The sequence below is a fragment of the Sorex fumeus genome, unplaced genomic scaffold (genome assembly GCF_029834395.1).
Source record: "Sorex fumeus unplaced genomic scaffold, SorFum_2.1 ptg000006l, whole genome shotgun sequence".
Lineage (NCBI taxonomy): Eukaryota > Metazoa > Chordata > Mammalia > Eulipotyphla > Soricidae > Sorex > Sorex fumeus.
Genome location: NW_026606063.1, coordinates 57667765 through 57692588, shown reverse-complemented (window position 1 = coordinate 57692588; position 24824 = coordinate 57667765). Strand labels below are relative to the sequence as shown.

General features: G+C 49.6%; 1 protein-coding gene across 1 annotated transcript in view; it reads right to left on the bottom strand.

Annotated features, from left to right (window-relative positions):
• Positions 1–24352, bottom strand: part of SNRNP200 (small nuclear ribonucleoprotein U5 subunit 200) — a 29910-nt gene extending 5558 nt beyond the window's left edge. The window contains exons 1-35 of the mRNA XM_056122605.1: positions 24198–24352; positions 23621–23784; positions 20767–20938; positions 19669–19861; positions 19024–19079; positions 16116–16214; positions 15653–15805; positions 15449–15548; positions 14836–14972; positions 13987–14070; positions 13717–13890; positions 13369–13506; positions 13020–13175; positions 12300–12470; positions 11642–11835; positions 11309–11432; positions 9695–9844; positions 9358–9468; positions 8738–8869; positions 8406–8594; positions 7888–8085; positions 6833–6985; positions 6646–6726; positions 6330–6413; positions 5520–5626; positions 5057–5175; positions 4728–4882; positions 4450–4639; positions 4165–4338; positions 3373–3533; positions 2621–2848; positions 2150–2341; positions 1892–2070; positions 1664–1815; positions 522–630 (exon numbers count right to left, since the gene is read on the bottom strand). Coding sequence (XP_055978580.1) covers positions 522–630; positions 1664–1815; positions 1892–2070; positions 2150–2341; positions 2621–2848; positions 3373–3533; positions 4165–4338; positions 4450–4639; positions 4728–4882; positions 5057–5175; positions 5520–5626; positions 6330–6413; positions 6646–6726; positions 6833–6985; positions 7888–8085; positions 8406–8594; positions 8738–8869; positions 9358–9468; positions 9695–9844; positions 11309–11432; positions 11642–11835; positions 12300–12470; positions 13020–13175; positions 13369–13506; positions 13717–13890; positions 13987–14070; positions 14836–14972; positions 15449–15548; positions 15653–15805; positions 16116–16214; positions 19024–19079; positions 19669–19861; positions 20767–20938; positions 23621–23784; positions 24198–24242 — 5024 coding nt within the window. The 5' untranslated portion in view covers positions 24243–24352. The remainder of the gene's footprint in view (positions 1–521; positions 631–1663; positions 1816–1891; positions 2071–2149; positions 2342–2620; positions 2849–3372; positions 3534–4164; positions 4339–4449; positions 4640–4727; positions 4883–5056; positions 5176–5519; positions 5627–6329; positions 6414–6645; positions 6727–6832; positions 6986–7887; positions 8086–8405; positions 8595–8737; positions 8870–9357; positions 9469–9694; positions 9845–11308; positions 11433–11641; positions 11836–12299; positions 12471–13019; positions 13176–13368; positions 13507–13716; positions 13891–13986; positions 14071–14835; positions 14973–15448; positions 15549–15652; positions 15806–16115; positions 16215–19023; positions 19080–19668; positions 19862–20766; positions 20939–23620; positions 23785–24197) is intronic.
• Positions 24353–24824: the final 472 nt, after the last annotated feature.

The window sequence follows — 24824 nt, the reverse complement described above, 5'->3', positions numbered from 1 at the left end:
AAGCTAGGGGCTGGGATGATGGTACAGCAGGTAGGGGGTTTGCTTTGCAAGTGACCAACCCAGGTTCAATGCCCGGCATTCCAGATGGTTCCCCAAGGACCGCCAAGAGTAATTCCTGAGTGCAGAGCCAGGAGTAACCCCTGAACATCACAAGGTGTGACCCCAAAAGCAAGAAAAATAAGCAAATAAATGAACAATCTACTTCTTGTCACCAAAAGTATGTGACCCTGACCAAGTCATTTTACCTAACTATAAAATACACAGGTTAACGACATAATCTCCAAGATTCCTTCTTGCCACTTCCTGGTTCTCAACTCAGGACAGCAAATATAGGAGGACCAAAACTACAAAAGCAAATGTGGAATCTGCGACCCAGGGGCTCTAAATTCTCTCAAAGCTCCACCGTGGTAGAGCCCTGCTATTTATTTCCCTTTCTTCCTAGTGGCGCGTTTCTGGTACTGTGGATGGCAGGTTTGTTTAAGGAAGGAGGTTCCTGTGAAGTGTAGGACCACCGGACTCACGCGTGTATCTTGCCATTGTAGTACTGGGTGTCCATGATGATCACAAGGTGGGCAGCCACACTCATGCCCCAGCAGAGACTCCGAGAAGCCACCACCACTTGGATAGCCCCTGCGTGGCAGAGGAGAGAAGACTGAGTATAGGGCTCCCTCCCGGAGTGAGGCACGCTTTACTGCCTCTTGGGGATCTTGTGTACTGTTTCAGAACTCAGCGGAAGCTAGCTGGGAACAGGGTCTAAAATACTCAGAGGGCTGGAGTCAAGAAAGGTGGCTCTGTGCCACAGGTGCTCCCTGGCAGAGGAAAGGAGGCCAGCCTGGAACTGCCTAGGTAGCTAGGCTTCTGATACCTGCCCAACAACCTGGCCATGTATGTGATCTGGGATCTGCCAGCACTTCTGCAGCACATGCACGTCAGCAAAGCCCAACTCTCCCTCTCTGACAGTATCCCCAAAAGCAGAGGAAAGGCACAAAACAGTGACAGTAGATGATCCTGGCAGAGTATCTTAATTGTGCTGCCACCAAGCAGGGTTCAAACCGTGCATAAAATTCCAGATCAACAAGGGATTAGCTCTGTCACTTGCTGTGTCCTCTCTCGAGTCTAACATTCTCGGGGACTCTGGTATCTATGGAGAAACAACTCTAGGGCTGGAAAGATTATGCAGTACGGGGGACAAGGAGCCTGCAATGCTTACAGCTGACCTCAGTTCAATCTCCTACATCACATACAGTTCCAAGCCAGGCCAGTTATGGTGTCTGCAACACCGCCCTCTGCCCAGAAAAGAAAACAGGGTCAGACGGTACAGTGGCAAATGATCCCAAGCTCAGAACCCTTAGTAGTAAGCCTTCAGCACAACATGGTGTCGCCCCTTCAAAAAAACAAAGAATGCAAAAACAGAACAGAAAACAAAAGAAAAGAACTTCGAGTGGGCCAAAGCCCCGGTATAGAAAAGCAGGTTGAGCCCTTTCCCCATCTTCCCTCCTGCATTCTCAGCCAGTGGGGAGAGACACCTGGCCAACTAGATCACAAGGTTATTGAGACAAGGAAGAGTAACAGGTAAGAGTATGAGAAGTGTCCCCCACACCGTAAAGCCCATTCCTCAGCATCACCCTTGCGAACAGACACCACCTCACTCTGTGGACAGTACCTGAGCTGAAGAGCTGCTCCACCAGGCGCCGCTCCATGGGGCTGAGCCCCTCGTGCAGGTAGCCCACCCCGTTGAGCAGCGTCTCCTTGAGTGTGCTGTCACTGAGCTTCTCCAGGTAGGGGATCAGGTCCTTCTCAGTGCAGTGCAGGAACCTGGGCATGCGGGTACGGGAACACTCAGCTGATGGCTCCACCCCCACGCTCCCCCTGAAGCCAGGCCCCAGCCCACCTCTGCCGCTGGATGTCAGCCGCGCATGTGGTGAGGATGTCGATGGCCGTGAGGCGGGTCTGCTTGCGCGAGGGCACGAACACAATGACGGGCTTCTTGGGTGAGTGCTTGGTGATGGCATGGTATACAGGCTTGGCCATGGACAGCAGGCGAGTCTGGGTGTGGCTGATGTTGAAGCCCTGGGCCGGGAGGAGACAGGTGAGCAGAGCCAGGCCGTGGGGCCAGCGGGGACCCGGGAGGCAGGAAGAGTGAGCCTACCTGGATGTGCAGCTCCAAGGGCACGGGGCGCACGTTAGGGTGGAAGTTGAAAGTGGAGGTGGCACTGCAACCCAGCCAATGGGCCACATCCTTAGCATTCGACAATGAGGAGCTCAGTGCCACAATGCGAATGGGTCGTTCAATCTGGGAGGAGATGTAGCGCATCCGAGAGCAGATCACTTCCAGGACAGGCTGGTGAAGAGACGAGAGTCACTCCAGGTCCACATACCCCCCCCCCCCCCACCAAAGTTACCCTTCACACATCACCTCCTAGACCCCCCCTTCTTCCTTTTTATTGGGGGCTCTAGTGTCCTCACCCCGACTAAGTGATGACACCACTTCCAGAATTCTAAACACCCTCTCAACTCTTTCAGGAGTGAGCCTAGAGAGACCCTCGGGGAGCTGGCCTGGTCTGACCTCAGAGGGCAAGTGCCAGCCTCTCTCTCTTCCATGCCCGAGGTCAAGCCGTACCCCATTCTCGCCTCCGATCAGGTGGACCTCATCCACCACAAAGAGGTTGATGTTCTGGACATTCTTGCGCTGCTTCCAGCGCCGGGACAGGATGTCCCATTTCTCAGGGGTGCTGATGATGATGTTGCCTTTGCCCAGCAGCTTCAGGTCCGTGCTAGTCTCCCCCGTCAGAAGCACCACCTTCTTGTTGAGCCTGTCCTGGAACTTCTCATACCAGTCCATGTAAACCTGTGGGGACAGGCGGAAAAGCATCAGGCCAGGCCGGGCATCACTTCACTGACAGAAAAACTGAGACGTCACACTGAGACCTGGGATCTGCAGGTGACAAGCTCTAAAGGAGGGGAGGAGGAGCAGGGGGAGGTGGGAAAGGGTGGGGAAATCGAGGGTGGGGGGAAGAGAGAAGAGGGAAAGAGGGGGAGAGGCAGGAAGGGGAGAAGCATGGGAAAGGGGAGAGGGGAAGGAAGAGGGACATGGGGAGAGGCGGGAAGGAGCATGGGGAGGAAAGACAGAAGGGGAAAAGCGCGGGGAGAGGGCGAGAGAGAGGCAGGAGAGGTACAGGGAGAGGGAGAAATAATTCTGCTCCCTTTAAGGGATACAGGAGATTTCTTTCTCTCTGCTGGTGCAGAGACTGAGGAAAAGACCATCAGAGTGCAAAGAGCACCACCCAGTTGACTCTGCACACTTCAGGGCTGAGCACTCCTTGGTCTGGATTCTAATGAGTCCACGCACAGGTGACCCCTGCCCCTAGGTACCTGCTCTGCCAGCGCCTCCATGGGGGTGATATAGACACAGCGCCCCTCCGAGTTCTGCAGCAGCATCCTGAGGATGGCAAATTCTGCGCAGATGGTCTTCCCGCTGCCCGTGGGGGCACCCACAAACACGTTGTCGTCACTGTTGTACACGGTGTTGAACACTGCAAGTCAGAGTCGCACAGTGAGCACAGAAAGGAGAGGCTCAGAACACAGGGAACGAGCCACTCTCCAAGATGGCAGACACCCCCACTGGCCATCCCGCACATGAGACAAAGATGACACTGGTTCGATTCCGGCACTACTACCCTCATCCCCAAAAAGAGGCCAGCACCAGAAACAGATGTGGGCACGTGTGCTTCTTTACTGTGAGTACCAGAAGCAGAAAAGTGGAAGCTGGCGATTCTGCCCTCTCTAGCATAGGGAACGCTGTGAATGAAGCTGGGCATGAAACAGAAAGGGCAGAGGCCTAATAGACACTGAATGCTCAGGTGAGTGCTTGAGCACTGGGTTGGCAGCAGGCCTGTATTTGAGGAATCACAATGTGGACTGGGTCAAGCAGAATGTCCAAGATCTCCCGCAGAGGACAGTGTCCCCAGGCCCTGATCCCCACCGCCACAGAATACAACTGTCTTTATGTGACCCTAAAGGGCTCAAGGGGAGGCCTGGTTTCTCCCCCATCGCCCCCTGGAATCCCAGGCATGTTACTGGGAGCAGTCCCTGGGCATGGCGGGTGTAGTTCAAAAAACTAATAAATGTTTCCAAAAGACCTGATCTAGAAATGGGAGCACATACCCTGGGTCTGGATGGGGTTGAAGAAGGGGAACTTTTCTTGGTAGAGGCTCTCAAAGGCGCTGTTTCTCAGGGCAGACACAGGCAAGGGCTGTAGGTCCAGGAGCTCGGTGGGAGGTGGGTACTTCTCCGGGAGGATCAGGTGTCGGAAGGACACGGGCAGCTGCGTCTCACAGGCTGTGGGAAGGACAGGCAGGTAGCACACAGGAGGCCCAGAGCAGAGCGCAAGGCGTTCTCAGGAACCCCTACAAGGACCTGTTCCCGGGGACCAGGAGAGGGGACACTCACAGAGCCAGCGGTCAGACACCACCCGGATGAAGTACTGCGGAGGCAGCGGCTCAAAGACCGGGACAAAGAATGTAATGAGGTGCTCATCCTGCGCATACTTGGCCTTGAGCAGGAAGTACTCATGGTGCAAAATCACCTCGCTGTCCACATCCTCCACCAGGATCCAGAAAGCCTCCGAGGAGCCATGGACCTGAGAGCAGCAGCATTGGTCACAGGAAGCTGATTCAGCCTGGGAACAGCCCGGCCACCCCAGCCCCTGAAGCCAACCTGGGCCCCACCTTCTCATCCCACTGAAAGTCTGGTGTGATGGTCAGCTCCACCTTCAGGGTGGAGCGCGTAATGGGCTGCAGGTGCACGGACAGCTCCAGCTTAGGGAAGAGGTGGACGTACTTGTGGATGGTCTTCCCCATCTTGGGCATGCGGATCAGCTCCCCTGTGAGGACAGCAGTGGGCACAGAGCTGCAGGCACTGCTCGCAGCCCCACAGGAAGGTACTTCCTTCCCCCTACGGCAAGTCCTGATACCCAGAGCCTGCCCCGCACAGCAGTGAGAAGTGAGAGGGAACTAGGAAGGAGAAGGTCTGGGAGACAGCAGAGAGTCCTACACACCGATCTCATTATGGTTCAAGTCGTACAGGCGCTCAAAGGGGAAGTTTTTCTTCTCGATCTTCTTCACTACCTCCTCGGGGAGCTTCCGGAACTGGCGCAAAGGACACATGGACTGCCACCTAGTCAGCAGAGGGACAGGATCTTAGTCCTTTCGGCAGGGCCTCCAACCAGCCACCCCTGCAGTGGGCTCTGGGCTAGACAGACCAGCCATGGCACCAGGAGAGTTAGAGATCTTGGAATCGGTGCCAGCAGGGAAGCCCAAGAGCCAAGCCTAGCCCCACCTGCCCTCCACTCCCTGGCCCCGCCCCGAAGTGCCTTTCCTCTTGCCAGCATTCATCCATGCTCACGACACACAACATGTATCGGGATCACAGAGCAGACACATGCTCTGAGTTTCTGAACACCCCCCTTTTCCTGGGGATCCCCAGCTCATGGCAGCTAGTGTCCAGCTCGCTGGCCTTACATGCGTTTGTCAATCATCTTGCAGAGGTTCAGGGTCTTGTCTGTAAGCTGTGCCCAGCCTCGATTGAGGACAATTTCGAAGATGGCGCGCATCAATCGGCCAGCCGACTGCAGAAAGAGGAAGTGCCCCCCCAACTGGTGAGGTCACAGCCAGTCTCTTTCCAGCCCTAAGGCAACCACCCACACCCCAGTCACTCTCATCCCTCAGATGGCAGATGCTTGACAAAACACAACAGTCACAACAGCGAGCCAGGGATGTGGCAAAGATTAGGTCTTACAGGCACGAGGTCACAGGTTCAATCCCCGGCACTGTCAAAAACCCACAACAAAAACAAAAGCCTCAGTCACATAAGTGAAACCCTACTCCTCGTCTTCACTTAACATTCACTGTATTATTATTACTTTTGGGAGCTATATCCAGCAGTGCTCAGGGACCACATGTGGTGTCAGGAAAATCCAGGTCAGCTGTGTGCAAGGCAAGAGCCCCACATCTGTATTAAGGCAGGCTCTGACCTGACATTGAATTATTTTAAAGCTTTTAAGCTGTTTAGAGATCAAACAACAGTGACATAAAGACATGTAGTAGTTGATTATCCAGTGCTGCTTCTGGCTGTCCTGAGCCTAGCAGCCTCAGTGCAGAGCCGTCCTGGAGGGAAGCGAACAGCTCAGGGGTCCCAAGGGCGCTGCAAGAGCTGGCTCTGTTGGAGGATGGCTGACCCACGAAGGCAAAACTCAGTGCTCCTCTCTCAAGCACTGAGCTACTGTCCCCAGAACACAGCACCAGACGCACGAGGCCTGCCAAAGCCCTCACCTGTGTGACGTAGACCATGTCGGCCATCAGGGCAAAGCCCTCCAATTTCAGCTGTGAGATAAAGGCCTGGAGCAGCACATTGATCTGGAACAGAGCAGGGGCAATCGGAGAGGCCAAGTAAGGAATCACATTTCTTCTCTGAGTGTGCACAGCGGGTTGGTCTCCCTTAGCTCTTCACCAGCTGGCGGCAATTCACTGCTGCTCCCAGTAAAACATACATGCAAGAAGGACGCAGAAGCAGGGAGAAGCCCAGCACGAACTTAGGCCCATCTTGCAGGAGATGACGGCAACAACCTGCTCGAAGCTCTAGACTCACCTTGGCACTGGGTTCCTCGATGCTCTCCTTCACAGGGATGGGCACCCGTTCCAGCAGCTTCTGCAGCTCCAGCTTCTCCTCCTGTACCCAGAAGGAACCGGGTCACGGCAAAGCCAGGCAGCCGAAAAGCTGGTCAGTGCGCTGGCCTAAGGAACCACACCCAGTCCCCACAGGCTACAGGGCTCACCTCTCTCACTGTGATGTTCTTAAACTCGGAGGACAACGAGAAGACCCGGAAGAGCTCTATCTCACTCAGGGTAGGCTTGAGCAGCTGGTTGTAGGTCTGCACTGTGTCGTTGGTGATGTAGTAGTGGCTGGCGATACGGCCCAGTTCCGTCACCTACGGCGAGGGGAAAAGCCATCCAGTGCTGACCACTAAGAGCTCACCTCACTCACTCTGCAGAACAGGTATCCCCCAGACAAGCTACAGCAACATGCGGGCCTGCCCCAAGCACAGGAAGAAGACAGCCCGATTGACTGGCCTACAGCACCTTTACAGCGAGCAGAGAAGACTGACGTTAACCACCCACCTCAAGTTGTGGGACAATATTAATAATTATTATTAATATTGTTATTTTTGTTTGTGAAAGTAAGTAAGTAAGTAAGTAAAGGCCCTCCCGTTGATCATCGATTTGCTCGAGCGGGCCTGAAAATGCCTTAAAATATCTAGAATTTTTCTCTTCACATTATTTTTCAATTGTTTGTGTTTTGGGGCTATACCCAGGGTGCTCAGGGCTTACTTCTGGCTGAGCTAATGAAATGGCAGTGCTCTCAGGGGTCCATATGGGATGCCAAGAATCAAACCTAGATTGGCCGCATGCAAGGAAAGCACCCTACCTATGTACCCTGACACTTTTCTTTTTTTTTTTTTTAATTGAATCAGAGTGAGATAGTTACAAAGCTTTCATATTTGAGTTTCCATCATACAATGATCTAACACCTATCCCTCCACCAGTGCACATTTTCTACTACCAATGTCCCCAGTATTCCCCACCCCCCCCCCCCCCAACCACCACCACCATCCCACTCCTCCCCCTGCCTCTATGGCAGACAATTTCCCCCATACTCTCTCTCTACTTTTGGGCATTATGGTTTGAGATGCTCAATAGGGTTTATTAGACCATTCTACAGTCATGGTTTTCCTTTCCCCACTGCTTGATTACTGCAACTGGACAGTAATGAAAGCGACAGAGCAGGTGAACAGTCTCTCCAGGGCTTCACGCCACCCCAGAGTCCACTCACCTGAAAGTTGCCTGTCTTCTTGTCATACTTGACCAGATTGTTCTTATCCAGCATCAGGGCCGCAGTATGAACCAGATCCAGTCGGCGCTGGTCAAGCAGGGGGTCTCCCTTGAGGTCATCGTGAGAGATGCCATAGAGCGTCGGGGACCGGAGCATTCGTATGTACAGGTAAGCATAGCCCAGCCAGTTCACTGCATCCTACAAGACATCGCTTGTGGGTCTGGGCACAGAGAACTGATATCCAAGTAAAACATTTCAACAGGACACCAAGGCTCAGGCTGTGTGTTTCCACTCTCTCCTGAATACTTAGTAAACGACTTAAGGACACTCCTTGGCAAGATATTTGTAGCAGGGTCAAGTGTTGGCAGCAGACCCTAAAAGCTAATGAGGGCTACAGTAAAGATGAAGGGTGAAGGGAGGGCAGGAGTGGAGGACCCCAGCTGTTAGGAAGCACCCTCTTCTGGCACTGCTGCTTCCCGGAAGAAGGCCACAGTGCCAAGGACAGAGTCCACTCCTACCTTTGCATTCTGGACATTCCCCAGTACTATCTCCGCGTTGAGCATGTCAGGCAGCTTCGACACCATCTGGCTCTCAATGGGGAGCTGCTGGTTGAGCAGGGACAGGTAGTACTGGAGCTCCCCATGAGAAGTGATGAGTATGCCTTCACCCTTCGTGTCATACTGGGGTCTGCCTGCACGGCCCAGCATCTAGATCGGAGACAGCAAGAACACCTGGGCTCACGCCAGGCTCCTATCTCAGGCTGACATTCCCCCTGCTATCTCTCTGGCATCCCCGTGGTTCCCATACAGGACACACTTGCCCTCTCAGAATGAACCCCAAGGCTCCATACCTGTAGAATGTCCAGTGCACCCAGTTCTGTCCAGCGGCCCTTCTCTGGACTATACACCTGAGTGCCTTTGATGATGACCGTATGTGCAGGGAGATTCACACCCCAAGCCAGGGTTGCTGTAGAAACTAAGACCTAGAGAGACAATGGAGAGAATAGGCACTACCACCAGAGTGGTCACACCCCATCTTCAGGACCTGGCTTCCGAGCTCCTGGGAGAACTCAGATGGGTCGCACACTTGCCACTAGGGCACAGGAAAAAGATCAAAGGAGTTCTTGGGCTCCTCATCAAGCCAAAACCTGTTCATCTCTTCCTCCTAACAACCTATTCACTACCAATGGTTCCAGGTCTTAGAAGCTGCAGCAGAACCCCAATCATCAACCTGCAGCTCTGAGACCATTAGCATACACAGGCCATCTGAGAGAAGGCGAGAAGAACATCCTGATCTTAGGAGTCTTAGTTTGACAAATCTGTGGAGTCACCTAGCACTTGTTTTGCTCCTTGGTCAATTTTTTTGGGGTGAGGTAGGGGAATTTTGTCTACCACCATCTGACCTGGGTCACCAGGGGATGAAAACAAATGAAATTCCAGGCACAGGCACAGACTTTTGGTATAATCTCACCTGAATATGTTTATCGGCAAAAAGATCCTCCACGAGTGTTCGATCAACTCTGGTCATGCCTGCATGATGGATAGCGAAGCCATAGGGGAGAAGATCCTTCAGCTCCAGATTCTAGGTGCAGAAAAAGAATCGGTGCTGAAAAAGAACAGACTCCCTGGCGGAAGCCCTGGAGATGAATCAATCCTTCACAGGAGACCTGTCTTTTACATTATTCACACCATGACCTCAGCATCAACCTGAACCTATGTGAAACAACAGCACCACAGACACCCAGCAAATGTGACTTCGACTGGGCCTGTCACCAGGTAGGAATCAAACAGGGGTGGCCTCTCCTCACCTTGCACTGCTCAGCTTCTGTCCGAAGCACCTCTGTGGAGGCTGAGCCCTCTCTCAGAAACAGACCCAGAGTATCCTTCTCTAAGCACATGTCCCGAATGGCCCTGGCCGTCTTCCCAGTCTCCTTTCGGGAATGGACAAACACCAGCACCTAAACAGAAAACATGGTTTGTCACTATCCAGAAACATAGAACTTAAGGCATGGAGAGTGAGTAACAGGATTAAGGTAACTTGCCTTACATGTAGCCAAGAATGGTTTGTGTCCCACACCCACAGGACACCAAGGAATCACTCCCAAGTCTAAAACTGCCTGTTAACACTCCCTCCTGAATACTTAGTGAAAATATCAAGGATACTCCTCGCTAAAATACTTTTTGTTGCTAGTTGTTATTTAGGTACAGTTTAGGTGGTGGTGTGGTGGTAGATTTACATTTATTCCCCATACCCTCCCTCCACCTAACAAGATTCTAAGCCACCTGAAGAAAACTACCTGGAAAACAACGAAAACAGTAATAGGAAACAACAGGAACTATCCTTTGTAAAAGAAGAGAGAATAATTCTATCACAGGGTTAGAGAGACAGAACAGGGAATAAGGCACTTGCTTTGCTTGCACCCAGCCCAGGTTTGATCCCTGGTACCACCAAATTTGTTCATCTGCGAGTGATCCCTGAACCCTGAAAACAGAGCCATCAGTAAGCCTGCAGCACAGGTGTGCAAGATCCCAGAAAAACAAAAAACGAATCACATACTTCTTAGTAAAATACCTTCTTTCCTCTAGTCTTTCTTTTCCTTTACCTCCCTCCCTCCATCCCTTCCTTTGTTTTGGGGTTATGCCTGGTGGTATTCAGAAAATCATGCAACGCTTGGGATTGAACAGGGGTCTTCCGTATGCAAAGCATGCACTTAATCTGCTAAGTGATCTCTGGGGCCCCTCACTTTTCATTTGCATTTTTCCCTCGATGTGTATTTTAGTATAAGCCACACAAATCATTCATGGGAAGACTCTTAATAACGTAGAAGAATATCTGGATCTAAGGACTTCTTTCTAGGAAGTTTTAAAAATTACTAATCCAACTTCTTTCACAGAATTAATTCAAGTTATTTCTTCAATGCTGAGTTTTGATAGTTAGTGGCTTTGAGGAATTTACCCTTTTGTTCTGTCAACTTTATAAAGTTCATGAGGGAGGGGCCAAAGCAATAGTACAGCAGGCAGGGTGCTTGCCTTGCATGCAGCTGACTCTGATTCAATCCTTGGTATCCCATATGGTCCCCTGAGCAAGCAGTGCCAGGAGTGATCCCTGAATACGAAGCCAGGAATAACCCCTGAGCACTGCCAGGCAAAAAAAAAAAAAGAAGTTCTTGAGGGATAGGATGCATCTCGGTGGCAGAGCACTTGCCGTGCATATGTGAAGCCCTGGGTCCAATCCCTATCACTCAATATAACAAAAAAGCTTTTTATAACTATTCCTTTATTACTCTTTCCATAGACACAGGTTTTGTAGTAATACCCTATGCCTTTCTTTTTGGTGATCTGTGTTGTCTTTTTCTTTGTGAATTTTGTCCTATCAAAACTTTACAAGAATAAAGTTCAAGGAAAAACAAGTAGTCACAGACCTGATTTTTTCCAGCATGTTCCATTATTTTCTCATAGACGATTTCATTCATGATCTGGAATCTCTTGATAGCTTTTTTTTCTGTGATGCCCACGTAAGTCTGTTCCAGAGGCACTGGGCGGAAGCTAGAAATTGAACAGAAAAGATAAAGGCAGATTTTGGTACAAAATACAGAAAAAGCAACATTCCTTTTCATTGCCCCTGAGGCTATATTCCTTTCTGAATCCACATCACACCAAAACCAAAACCCCATACAAGAGTTACTCCAGGACAATGCATGAGAAAACAGCAGGAAAGACATCCTGGGGAAACCTCCTCCTCTGTGTCCTTCTACCTGTTGTCGAAGTAGAAGAGGCCCTTAGCAGGATCGACACGCAAAAAGGTGGCCACGTCTTCGTAATTGGGGAGGGTGGCACTAAGACCAATGAGACGAACATCCTCTTGGGTCATTTCAATGTTTCGAATGGCCCTGGCCACCAAAGCTTCTAAAACAGGCCCTCTGTCATCATGGAGAAGATGGATCTCATCCTAAGGAAGGGGTATACAGAAAACTGAAGCCCATCCTGAGCATAGTTCATACCGCAGGTGCATAATCCATAGTGAAAAAGACAGGAAAGCAATCCCAAGCCAGAAACCTGACAGCTACGGAAACAGTATGTTCTGGCCAGCCCCACCAATACCTGCTCTCAAACATGAAAAATCACTGTGAGGTCGCTTCTTGGCAGTCTCCTGAAGTCACTCTCCTCCATGTGCTTCTGGGACCCTTACTCATTTCCCCCCAAGAATGAATGAATTATTATACAAGTCCTGAATGTTTCTGGAAGTCATACATATTTCAGTATTTCAGATGTAAGAGGGGCGGCCCACATGCCTATTCTGAGAGGTTTGTCTGGCGAGAGCAGCAATATGATGACAGCTGTCAGCACAGAGATCAGTGACACAGAAAAGTTTCCCAGCAGATGTCTGAGAATAGGACAGGCCCCTCTGCTCACCAGGATGATGAGCCGCACCAGCTGGGTGTAGGTGCGCTCCCCGCCCTTGCGGGTGATGATGTCCCACTTCTCAGGGGTACAGACGATGATCTGAGTGGCGCTGATCTCCTCCTTGCACAGCTGGTGGTCACCCGTCAGTTCTGCCACAGTGATGCCATAGGTGGCCAGGCGCTAAGGCGGTGGGGGTGGGGAGAGAGAGTCAGCAAGGCTTCCTGAAGGGGTCTTGGACCTACACAGGGAAGGCTGAGCACACATTTCTTGAAACAGGTACTGACCCATCCAGTGCACATCAGGTAATGACTGATCCTATGAACATATATTGCTAAAACAATGTAAGTCTTAGCAAAATCTATACAAAGGATCAAGAGTACTGCACCCAAAAGAAGGGAATGGAAATTTGTAGCTCTCAGACTTTCGGCCCTCATTAGGGCCAGTATCAACCACATCCATGTTTCTAAACTACATCAATCAATCACACAAGTGATAGCAGAAAATCACAGTAAGAGGGTGAAAGGACATAAACGCCTAGAAAGTCCAAACAAGACAGTCTTACTTCAGAAACACGTTGACCCTATTCAGTTCACCTTTAAAGTGGGAGGGGGTACAAGGACATAACACCATGTATGGTGCCCTGATACTGAGCAGCAGGGAGAAATGAGGCTGGCGAGTATGATGGCTGCAACCCACATCTTCAGAAGGCAAGTTCCGCCCCCCCCTTACCTTTCCGAAACTGCCGACCATCTCCTGAACCAGAGATCGCATGGGAGCGATGTAGATGATCTTAAAGTCATCCACGTTGATAGTGCCGTCCATGTTAATGTGCTTCCCGATCTCTCGCAACATACACATCAGGGCAACGTTGGTCTTACCAGCACCCTGGAGAGCCATAGTAAGAAGGCAGGTTGGCCTGGTTATGCTAAGATAGAGAACAGAGCCTGTCCTTTCATCATACCATTAACACTGCTTAGACCAAACAACAAAGATTAAAAGACGCAAGTGTAAATGGACAGTAACAGTTCATGCCACCAGAACTGAGTGCCAAGTTCTGAGAGAGTTGGGTTGTGCTTACAGTAGGCGCACACAGCAGCAGGTTTTCATCTGTCTCCAGAGCAGCGCGGTAGAGTTTACTCTGAATCCGATTCAGTGTTTTGAAGCCCTCAAACCCAGCCTGGGCATACTTCGGTAGCTTCTCCACTGGAAGCAGTTGCTAGAAGGATGGAAAAATGCCATTTACTTCACACTGGCAGCACCTCTGAACAGACTGTCAGCTTCTCCAGGCATGACACGAATATACTTCGTACAACGTGTCTGGGTAATATTTTCATGAAGGCCAGGTAAGAGAGATCGATATGGTGCCCTGAGCCCAAAACCAAAATGGGAAAACTGCAAAGCCACCTGAGAAAAGGAATATACTCACTTCCTCTGAGCCAAAGGGTTTGGGCTTCAGAGCAGGCACATGCACCTCTTCATAGCCCTTGCGCTGGCGCCGGAAAGACCCATCAGGAAGCTGACACCGTTTATTTGCCATGAAGTGGCTGCCTTGGGTAAAAACCAGGTCCTCCAGGTCCAGAACCTGCCTTGGAGCCAGTGCCTGGCAGCAGCAAGAACAAAAGAACACAGGAAATGAACAAGCTGAACAGATAAAACTCCCACCCACAGAAGCCTCGGCTATGGCCCCAATAACCACCTCTCCGCCCTGGTCCAGGTCCATGGTCTCCAGATCTGTGTCCATCCGGGACTGTCGCACTCGCTCTCTCCGGGTTCGCTCTTCCTGAAAAGTGTGAGGAGAAGGACAACAGTGGTTCACTCCATCCCAAGTCACCCTCCCTCTCAGGCTCTCTTCAGTCGAGCTCACTGCCAAGGGCTGACCAGTAGGTCCTCAAACAGAAAGATGAGTCTATACATTCAGACAAATGTCACGGGAATAAACAAAACGATGAGCACAAGTCAAGAGGTTTTACAGGACAAAACACAGTGGATGTGAAAAGCAGTCACTCAACAGCTCAGCTCTGACGGCTCTCAGAAGGGCAGAAGTGCAAGTCCTGTGCTCAGCAAACATGTGTTCTATTCCGGCCAGTGAATGTCATGACTCATTTTGTGTGTGTGTGTGTGTGTGTGTTATGACTCATTGTGTATGTGTGTGTTTTACTTTTTCAGGGTTTTGGAGGTCACACCCGGCTATGCTCAGGCCTATTCCTGGCTCTGCACTCTGAGACCACCCATGGCGGGACTTGGGGGACTATATGGGATGCCAGGGATCAAACCCAGGTCGGCAGCATAAAACACAAAAGCCCTACTCACTATACTATTGCTCCAGTCCACAACTCACTATATAAAGGAACACAACATAAAGAGCCCCAATGATCTCAAGCACCTCTGTACTCACCGGACAACTCAAGAGAATTTACTATTGTTAATTTGTTTCCGCACCTCCCTCTTCTAACAGGAGTTTAGGTTTACTATGCAGTCCCCCCTTTCTGAAGCAGAGAAAACATTTTTCCTTGAGATTTGGGCAGAGAAACCAGATGCCCCTTACCCGGATAAGATCTTCTTTCTCAGTTTCATGCAGCTGATACAGGAATTTGGAAAGCTCTGGATCAGCTTCCATCTTTCCCATGATCCTTTCCTTTTCAGCTTCACTCTGAGCACTGGCCAGCAAGGTACAGTATAAAACTGAAAACAGCAAAAGAGAAAGGAAAGGTGAGGAGGAACAGGTGAGACCAAACCAAGCGGGGATTCATTCATTCATTCATTCATCATCCTGTTATTTGTCGATTGCCTCGAGCAGGCCCCAGTAACGTCTCTTTCATCCTAGCCCTGAGATTATATTCAAGGCTATTTAGGAGAATGAGACCCATCATTGTTACTGGTATTTGGCATATTTGGTACGCCACGGGGAGTTTGCCAGACTCTGCCCTGTGGGTAGGCTACATTCGATAGCCTGCAAGTTTGTCCAAAGTAGGAATGAGACAATAAGATGTCATAAAAAAAAGTTCTGATAAGATGTCCGGGATCTGGATTTTATAGTCTCTGAGTCTTGGCCGCTGATGGGATTACACGGCGCCAGGGGGCCAGGTGGTGGGTGTGAATAGCGGGGATAGAAGCGGGGATAGAAAAAAAAAATACAAGTGCTGAGGCTCTGAACTCACTCATCCTCCTGTGCTGCCGCAGTACTTTGATGAAATCAAAAGTATTGAAACCAAGCAGCAGAACCAGCTGGTTTTCACATTCCCGGTCATCGCTGGCTGTCTGCAGAAAGTGACATCGTGATTAATGACATGGTCACTGATGGCATTTACTGTCAATGCATTTACTAAGTCACACTTGCCACAAAAACATGATCTCGATCTCACCTTCAGAATCTCCAGCACTTCATCTGCTTTCTTCTGGGACACGATGGCATCATCATAGAAGCGACTGAGCTGCCGCTGTAGCCAAAACGCATCAATATCCCGAGGATGCAAATCTTTCTTCTTGGAACTCATCAGTTCACCTGAGGCCACCAGCTGCAAAAGTAATAAAGCACTGGTTACCCAGGTCTCCAGGGCAACTGCTTCCTCCTTATCCTGCCCACCCCCCCAAACCCGACCTCCTCAGAGAGGTATGCACTCTGTCACACTGAGCTCAAGAGCTCCAAGCTAGGATCTCATCAACACATGCTCCAGGGAACAAGATGGCTAAGATGTTACGAAAATCACAACACTGCAGGCTTCATCTGGCTCACCCTCCCACAAGGGGACCCAATAATTTCCAGCAGGATCCTGGTGTGAGAAGTGAAGCACTGTACCCAGAAGCCGAAGAGCCATCGGTACTCACATTAGCTGAGAGGGTGCAGCGCACAACAGCCTCGTCCCCTTCCATGTCGTCATCAGAAGCCTCTTCTCGGACCTCTCCAAATACGTCTTCATCACCTTCCTGTGGAAAGGGCCCCAACTCCACCTCATGGTCTGGAGCTGGTCCTGGCATCACCCCACAACCACTCCCAGGAGTCACTTAAAAATCAGGTCCACTGGAGCCAGGGACTGAGTATATACATTGCATGCAGGAGTCCCAGTGCTGGGAAAAGTTTGGTCCCAAGAACCACTCCCAAATAAAGACAGGAGTAGCCTCTGTCAAAGTCCAGGTAAGACCCCACAACATAAAAGCAACAAAATTAGCTCCACCAGGGCTGAAGAGCGAGCCTAAAGACCTAGAAAGCATGCTTCGTATGCTGGCACCACACTTTCAATCCTTGGAACCACAACGTACCCTCAGCTCTGGGTCAGGAGCAGTCCCAAGAACCCTGTTGGTCTGCATCCCACTCCCCCCGCACCCACAAAGAGAAAACCAAAGATATAACCCCATATGACTTTGGGGTGATCCCAGCAGCCAGGGTGAGCTGTGTGCAAGTGCACTTAGTAGAATGCTCTCACTTCTCTAAGTCCACAGAGCACAGACTTAGATGCTTCTCCTCATGACACCCAATAGGTGAAGGAAGAAGAGGGCTACAGGACAGAAGAGCTGTAAAGAAGCCCACTCGGAGTTTGCTGCAGAGATGCCTCTAGACCTTGTGTCAAGCTAATTTCATGAGGATGCCTCAGACAGGAGCAGGTATCGTCCCTCCACCTGTCCCCTATGAATCCTGGTGGCTGCAAACTTCCAGGACCCAAAGAAAAACTCAGGTAAGCGGGAGCAGTGACTGCAAACAAACTCCAGGCCTCAAGGGCTCAGGGGCGAGTGGTCCTTGCCATCTCCCTGCCCCTACAGGATCCACAAACTGCCACTGGGCATCATTTAAGCACATTAATGGACATGATCCAGAGACTAACAAATGAATCTCAGAATCAAGCAGCTCACTGCAGAGATGCCTGCAGACCTAATTATTTAAAATTTCAGAATTCCAGGAGCTTGGGGCCCACGACATCTCATGCTATTCATAACAAGCAATACAAAATCTATTATCTAGCATCTGCCTGTTGGGCAGGCTTGAGTGGTGGTGGGAAGGTGTACTGGTGGTGGGATTGGTGTTGAAATATTGAGTGTAATCCATTATTGGAAACAACTTTATGAAATTAAAAAAAAAAAAGCAGCAGCATGCTCTGGACAGCACAGAGTCAGAAATCTAGAGTTGACTTTCTTTTGTTTGTTTTTTGTTTTGTGGACATCTGATGGTGCTCAAACCCCTAAAGTTACCAATCCCGACAATTTTTCTCTTTTTCAACAGGGGTCACCCTCTATGCTTCTCAAAATGGCAGTAGGCCTTTTCCAAAGTGGCACTGATACTTTGGGGCTACCTGTGAGTTCTGGGAGCCAGAGGGTCAAGGGTCTAACTTAACAGCCTCATGTATGCTAAGCACATGTGCTCTAGGCCCCAAGGTAACTCCCTAGCCCCTACCATGTTTTTTCTTGCAAGTACATGCCTATAACAATTTGTAAGTTAGGCACAGTAAAAAATTAAATAGCCTAATATAAAAGTTATAATATGAAAATACTGTGAATTTGGTCCTTTGCTCTCTGAAGACATATTACATGTATTACTTTTTGTTTTATGGGCCACACCCAAAAATGCTCTGGAGTTACACCTGGTTCTGCACTCATGCAAGTGCAATCTGCATGCAAGGTAAGCGCCCTATCCACTGTCCCCTACAAGTGTTACTTTTAGACCACAAAATCCAAACCACCCTACTTGTGCACTATTAAAATGCAGTAAAATACAGCAGCATGAAGTTATACACTGAACTTTAGCTTTGGTCTACATTTTGCTGATTGACTTGGTTATTACATTCATCTTTATTATTATCATTTGCTACTTTATAGGGCTGGAAAAACAGTACAGGGGTTGTGGTGCATGTGGTAGATCCCAGTTTAATCTCTGGTACCACATATAGTCCACAGCGCCACCAGGAATGACATCTAGCACAAAGTCAAGAGTAGCCCCTAAGACCACCAAATAAAGGGTGTTGGTAGGATCCTCCCAGGATGGGAGAAGAATGCTGAAAGTAGACTATAGACCAAACATGTGTGCCACTCAATGCCTCTTTTGCAAACCACAACACCCAAAAGGAGAGAGAGAACGAAAGGGAATGCCCTGCCACAGAGGCAGGGTGGGATGGGGGGGAGGGCGGGTGAGAGAGATACTGGGATCTGTGGTTGTGGAAAATGGGCACTGGAGGAGGGATGGGTATTTGATCATTGTATAATTGAAACCCAAGCACAAAAATTTGTTAAGTCTACAACTGTACCTCATGGTGTTTCACTAATAAAAATTTTAAAAACAAACAAAAAAAGAGTAGCCCCTAAGTACCACCAGGTATGGCTCCAAACTGCCCCTGCCTAAAATAACAGAAATCTAAAAATAACTGAAAACTCTTTAGCAAAGTAGTACTTATGCCCAAGCTTTTCACACCCATAGAACAATATGAAATTTATCTTAAACTGGATAACTCCCTTTTATTAGAAAATAACTTCCTCAACAATAACCCCCCCCAAATAGGTAAAAGGTAAAGGCCCTCCCGTTGATCGTCGATTTGCTCGAGCGGGCCCAGTAACGTCTCCATTGGAGATTTTGTTGTTACTGTGTCTGGCATATCAAATACTCTCGGTAGCTTGCCGGGCTCTCCGAGAGGGGCGGAGGAATCGAACTCGGGTCGGCCATGTTGGCCGCTTGTAAGGCGAACGCCCTACCGCTGTGCTATCGCCCCCAAATAATAAAATTAAAAAAGGTTCCATTTGCTTTATCACTCACCTCCTCATCAGATTCAAACTGTACATTGACACCATAGGTCTCATCAATATTGTCATCTGAAACAAGAGTCAGAAAAACAGTGTTCTATTAGAGAAAAACAGCAGGGGAGCCAATTTCTCCCCTGATTGACAACATAAGAGAACCAAGGTCTAAGGACTCACAGAGACACTTAAGTCATTAATGCAGATAAGTTTCCTGTACTGACACTGCCCAGGCTTCTCCAACTTTCCAACCAGACAAGGTTGGAAAACACTTCAACCACTAGGTCGCCCCCCTCCTCCCCCGCAACGTCCCTATCCAAGCTTCTTCTCATGGGTTTTTGCGTTTGCTTTTGGGCCACACCTGACTGTGCTCAGGGCTTACTCCTGGTGGGCATGGGGGACCATTTGGGATACTGGGTATCAAACCCAGGTCAGCCCTGTACAAGGCAAGAACCCTACCAGCTATATGATCACTCCAGCCCTAGTCTTACTCTTGTGTTTTAAATAGTAAAAGGGTCTCAGAGGAAGAAACAAAATACAGGATTCCTAGGATCCATGAATCATGATTTCTCAATATACCCCAAAACAGGGGTACATGAATTCACTGACACAACCCAATGTTTTAGCGATCAGATAATATGCACGGGACAGAGATTTCAGTTACCCATATTCTGGATCTCCTTGTCTCCACCATAGTCTGTGATTTTTTTGCCCAAGTTCACTAACACATGGTATCTGGTATCATCTGTCTGACCCAGCAGCAGATCAATCTCCTTTCGCCTTTCCTTGTCGCGAAGCTTCTCATTCTTCAGGACTGCTAGAACCTCATCAGCTGCCCCACAAAGGATATCACGTGGCTGGAGGCAAAAAGCAAAGCCATATTCAAAACAATGACACAGTTCATCAGTCTTATAGGACAACAGGAAGTGAAGAACCAAATCTCTTTAAAATCTACATCATACCAGGTTCTGATCATTTTCATTACTAGTAATAACAATTGTCAACAAGTCACACAACTGATGGAAGACTTCTCTGTGTAGAAAAGACCAGGCAGCGGCTTAAGGAAAAGCAAGAGGACATGAGTTCCACGAGAGTCTCCCACATGTGTCACAATGCCAGAGGCAGTTAGCATTCTCCTCTAGCCTGCACGGTTGTTTCTTTTTTGGTTTTTGGGCCACACCCAGAGATGCTCAGGAGTTTTTCCTGATTCAGAGCTCAAGATTCACTCTTCGCGGGTTCAAGGTATCAAACGGGATGCTGAGAACCGAACCTGGGTTGACCAATGCAAGGCAAGTGCCCTACCCGCTGTACAATCAACCACCCATAACCTGCACATTTTTCATGGCAATCTTTGCCCCCAACTCCTTTAACACCCACAAAGAGCCTCACAGAGATCCTCACTTTAATTACACACATGTAAAAACCAAGGTCAGATTCTGGATATGGACCAGCATGACCGCCAAATACTCTCCCCTATAAAATGAGCACTCAGATGCAAGGCCTGCAGATAACACAGGCTGGCAATGTAGCTCAAGTAGTGGTAGAGCAAGGCCGTGCCTCAATCCTCGAACCACCTGCCTGCACCCCCTCGATGCAGCCCAGACGGCCCCCAACAGAAGTGAACACTGCCAGAAGTGACCAGAATAAAATGAATCAAATACACCCAGAGACAAGGTTTTTCTAGTGCATCCCAGTTGTGACCACCCCCCCCACACACACACACACCACCACCAAACCTGTCTTTACTCTCTAGCCACCTCACCTGGTCCCCAAGGGCAGCCTGGATGAAGCTCAGCAGAACCTCATAGGTCTCTCGCGTTTCCTTAGTTTTAGGCTTATAGATGATGCCCACCATCTCGTCGATGCCCTCTGACAGCAGGGTGTATCCCTTCATCTTGTTGATGTCATGCCGGTCCTCATCACGCTTTCTTCGCCTAGTGAATACACGATGTGATGCTGAATAGGCACATTTCCCCCTCATACAGGCAAGAATGAATCAAACCCCCCTTCATCTTCTCAATTTCATGACTGTCAGATGATATGTAAAGATGTCAATCTTGGGTGAAGAAATGACACAATGGGCTGAAATGCGTACAAGCTATGCACTCAGGAGAACCAAGTTTGATCCCAGCACCATATGGTCTACCAAGCACCACCACATGTGATCTCAAAACAAAACCCAAAAAATCAATCTATACCTCAGCAAAATGTTGCCCATTTGGGTCTGAGAGAAAGAGTACAGCAGGTAGCGTGCTTGCCTTGCAAACAGCCAACCTGGGTTTTGATTCCCAGTACCCCATATGGTCCCCTGAGCACACCATGAGTGATCCCTGAATACAGAGCCAGAAATAAGCACTGAGCTCTGTGGGGTGTGGCTCTACCCCCTCAAAAGAAGGCTCCCCATTTGGCTTAAACCACTTGGTCTCTATGACAATAGTCACAGTGTTATCCTCTCAACTTAGACGCATGAAATCTGACAATGGGAATGTCTCCGCATACATTTTAAAAGTCAACCCTTTTTACTTTCTATGACACTATTATAAAATTGGATTTTGACTAGTTTTTCACTCCACGGACAGATTTTCTCTCTTAAGCCAGAGACAAGTGAACTCCAAAGAAGCCTCATGCCTGTGATTCCTAGCAAATAACAATAAAACTGTAAAAGGAGTCATACTCTGCAAACTGAAGCACCCATGATGTGTTAACTCATTTCATGAAAAACTGGTCTGTAAATTTTAAGACTTCACAGCACAGCAGGTAGGGCGTCTGCCTTGCACATGGCCAACCCGGCCAACCCAGGTTCAATTCCTCCGCCCCTCTCGGAGAGCCCGGCAAGCTACTAGTGCCCGCTCAAGCAAATCGATGAACAACAGGAGGACAGTGCTACAGGACAGTGCATTACAGAAGGAGGAAGACGGTGAAGAAATGACCAGGGTCCAAACATAATAGCAAGAGCTGGGAGAGAGTTCAAAGGGCTAGAGCACAGCCTGGCATGTGGGAAGCCGGAATTCAATCCCCAACAGTGCATGGTCCCTTGAGGTAGTGTGGTTCAAATACAAAGAAAATGATGAGAAAGTTCAATGATATACACATACATATAAAACCCTCTCAAACTAAAAAATAAACACAGTTTTGGGGGCTGGAGCAATAGCACAGCAGGTAGGGCGTTAGCCTTGCATGCAGCCAACCTGGGTTCGATTCCCAGCATCCCATATGGTCCTGAGCACCGTCAGGGATAATTCCTGAGTGCAGAACCAGGAGTAACCCCTATGCATTACTGGGTGTGACCCAAAAAGCAAAAAAAATAAAAATTAACATTTTTCAAACTCTATGTGTTTGTTGGATTATAACAATGAAGCAGTGCAGCAGCAAAGAAGAGGTGAGAAATTAATAAAGGAAGGAAGAAGAGAGTTTTGCTTAGGCAGAAAATGCAAAGGACTCGAGAATATCATGACGTAATTTAAGATCTATCTATGGGTGAAACAGTCATGGGGGGCCAGAGCAACAGTACAGCAAGTAGGGCATTTGCCTTGCATGCAGCCAACCCAGTGTCAAACCCTGGCATCCGATATGGTTCCCCTGAGCACAGCTAGTGAGAAACAAACAAACAAAAAAAAACCCACTTCCCCAAAAAAGAAAAAGGTCCAGGGGCTGAAGAGACAGTATAAGAGGTAAGGGACTTATAGGCAGCTGTGATGGTCATGACACTGGTTTGAGCCTCCCAGCACCAACTGTGGTGTTTGGAGAATTGCTAAGAGTCAATTCTAAGCAAAGAGCCAGGAATAACCCCTGAGCACAGCTGGATGTGACGCAAAAAAGGTCTTGGGCTAGGGAGTGAGCTGGAGTGAATGCTCACCTGAGCACCACCATACAGAATATAATTTAAAAAAAAATTTAAAAAGTCTAACTCTCCACAAGCACAAACATAACTTAAGTGCCTCAGCTAAGAGTGCTTGCCCCTTGGAGCGGGAGCGATACTACAGTGAGTGCAGTGCTTGCCTTGTACACCCAACTAGGGATCAACCCCTGGAATTCCATATGATCTCCAAGCACCGCCAAAAGTGATTCTGAACACAGAGCCAGGAGTAATTCCTAAGCACTGCCAGATGTAGCCAAAAAAAAAAAAAAGAAAGCTTGCCCCTGCAAGTGCATGTAACAGCACCATAACTGAAGGAGTGCAAACCTTGGCAAGCACCCCAGGGAGTGTCTGACATCAACCTGTACCCCAAAGAGCACCACAGCTAGAGAAATGTGAAACCACTCATCATTATAATGAAGAGAGGGGAGGAGGCAATCAGTGTTTTTCAAAAATAGCACTGCACTGTTGCACTCACTATCCTTCGATTGTTCAGCAATTTGCTCCAGCAGGCACCAGTAATGTCTCACAACAAACTGTGAGACTTGTTGTTAGTGTTTTAATACTTAAAATAATGTAAAAACCCGCTAGACACAAGTGTTATGACTAAGGACTCTTTAAATATCATTTTTTTTAACCGTTACTAAGTTCTTTTATGCCCCTGGGCTCACTCCTATGCCAGGAATCGTCACCAAAGCTCAACGCTCACAGGAAGACGAACTTAGAACCAAAAGAGATGTCAATTTCCCCTGCTACTTACTTGGCCCTTCTTTCCTCCTGCATCTGTGGCTTGGTGCGTTGAGCTTTATCTCCCATCCGAGTCCCCTCCAGCTTCCCAACCAGGGATAACACCTCTCCGGTAGGCTCATCCCGGCGGGTACGGTCAATGAGAGAACGGTCGGCTTGAAGGACAAGATTGGAGTTCTGCAAAGAATCACGGTATTAGGGCAGTTCTGGCGGGTGCGGGCCGGATCCCTACACACGAGTGGGTGGAGTGACAACAAAGTCAGTCCTGGCCGGAGTTAGGGGACCTTCCTGAGGAAATTACATTCTAAACGTTGCGCTAGAGCCACAAGGGATTGCACGATGACCCACCTACGGCGAGCGCAACAGCTCCGAACACTTCCCGTGGTGCACACGGGGAGTGCTGGGTGTTTGCGGGGGGTAGCTGTGCATGCGGTGGTGCGGCCCAGGACGCGCAGTGGGCAGAGCCCTCGGCCCCGGCCCCGCTGCGGGGCGTGCACCCAACCAAGTTCGACCCGATCGCCTCTCCGCGCGCATCCCCGCCTCGAGCTCCTCTCCCACGGGGCCCGAGTCCGCCGCCAGCCCACACTCACCGCCTTGTACTCGTACTGCAGGCTACGGGCGGTCACATCCGCCATGGCAGCGGCTGCTCGGGGCCCGAAGAGCCGCTCTCGCTGTCGTCAAACAACACAGCGAACCGCCTAGGTTCGGGCTCCGCGCGGCAGGCCTTTCGGAACGACGCAGCGGAGTCGCGCCGGAAAGAAAAGAGAGGCGCAACTTCCGCTTCCGGGGCGCGCTCGGGGGAGTGGGCGGGGCGCGCGTCAGGCGCGCGCTCGCTCGAGCGAGGAAGAAGAGCGGAGGGATGAGGGGGAGGTGTGCGACTATTGTCAAGTGTGTCTTTACCTGGGCTCTGTATGTGTGTGTGTGTACCTGGGCTCTTTTTGTGTGTGTTTGTGTGTGTGTATACCTGGGCTCTGTGTGTGTGTGTGCTCTTCCCACCATCAAGTGTGTGTGTGTGTGTGTGTGTGTGTCTGTTGTGTCTGTGCTCTTCCCACCATAGGGATGAGCGGGCGGTGTGTGCGATTATTGTCAAATGTGTCTTTACCTGGGTTCTCTGTGTGTGTGTGTGTGTGTGTGTGTGTGTGTGTGTGTGTGCGCTCTTCCCACCATAGGGATGAGCGGGCGGTGTGTGCGATTATTGTCAAGTGTCTCTTTACCTG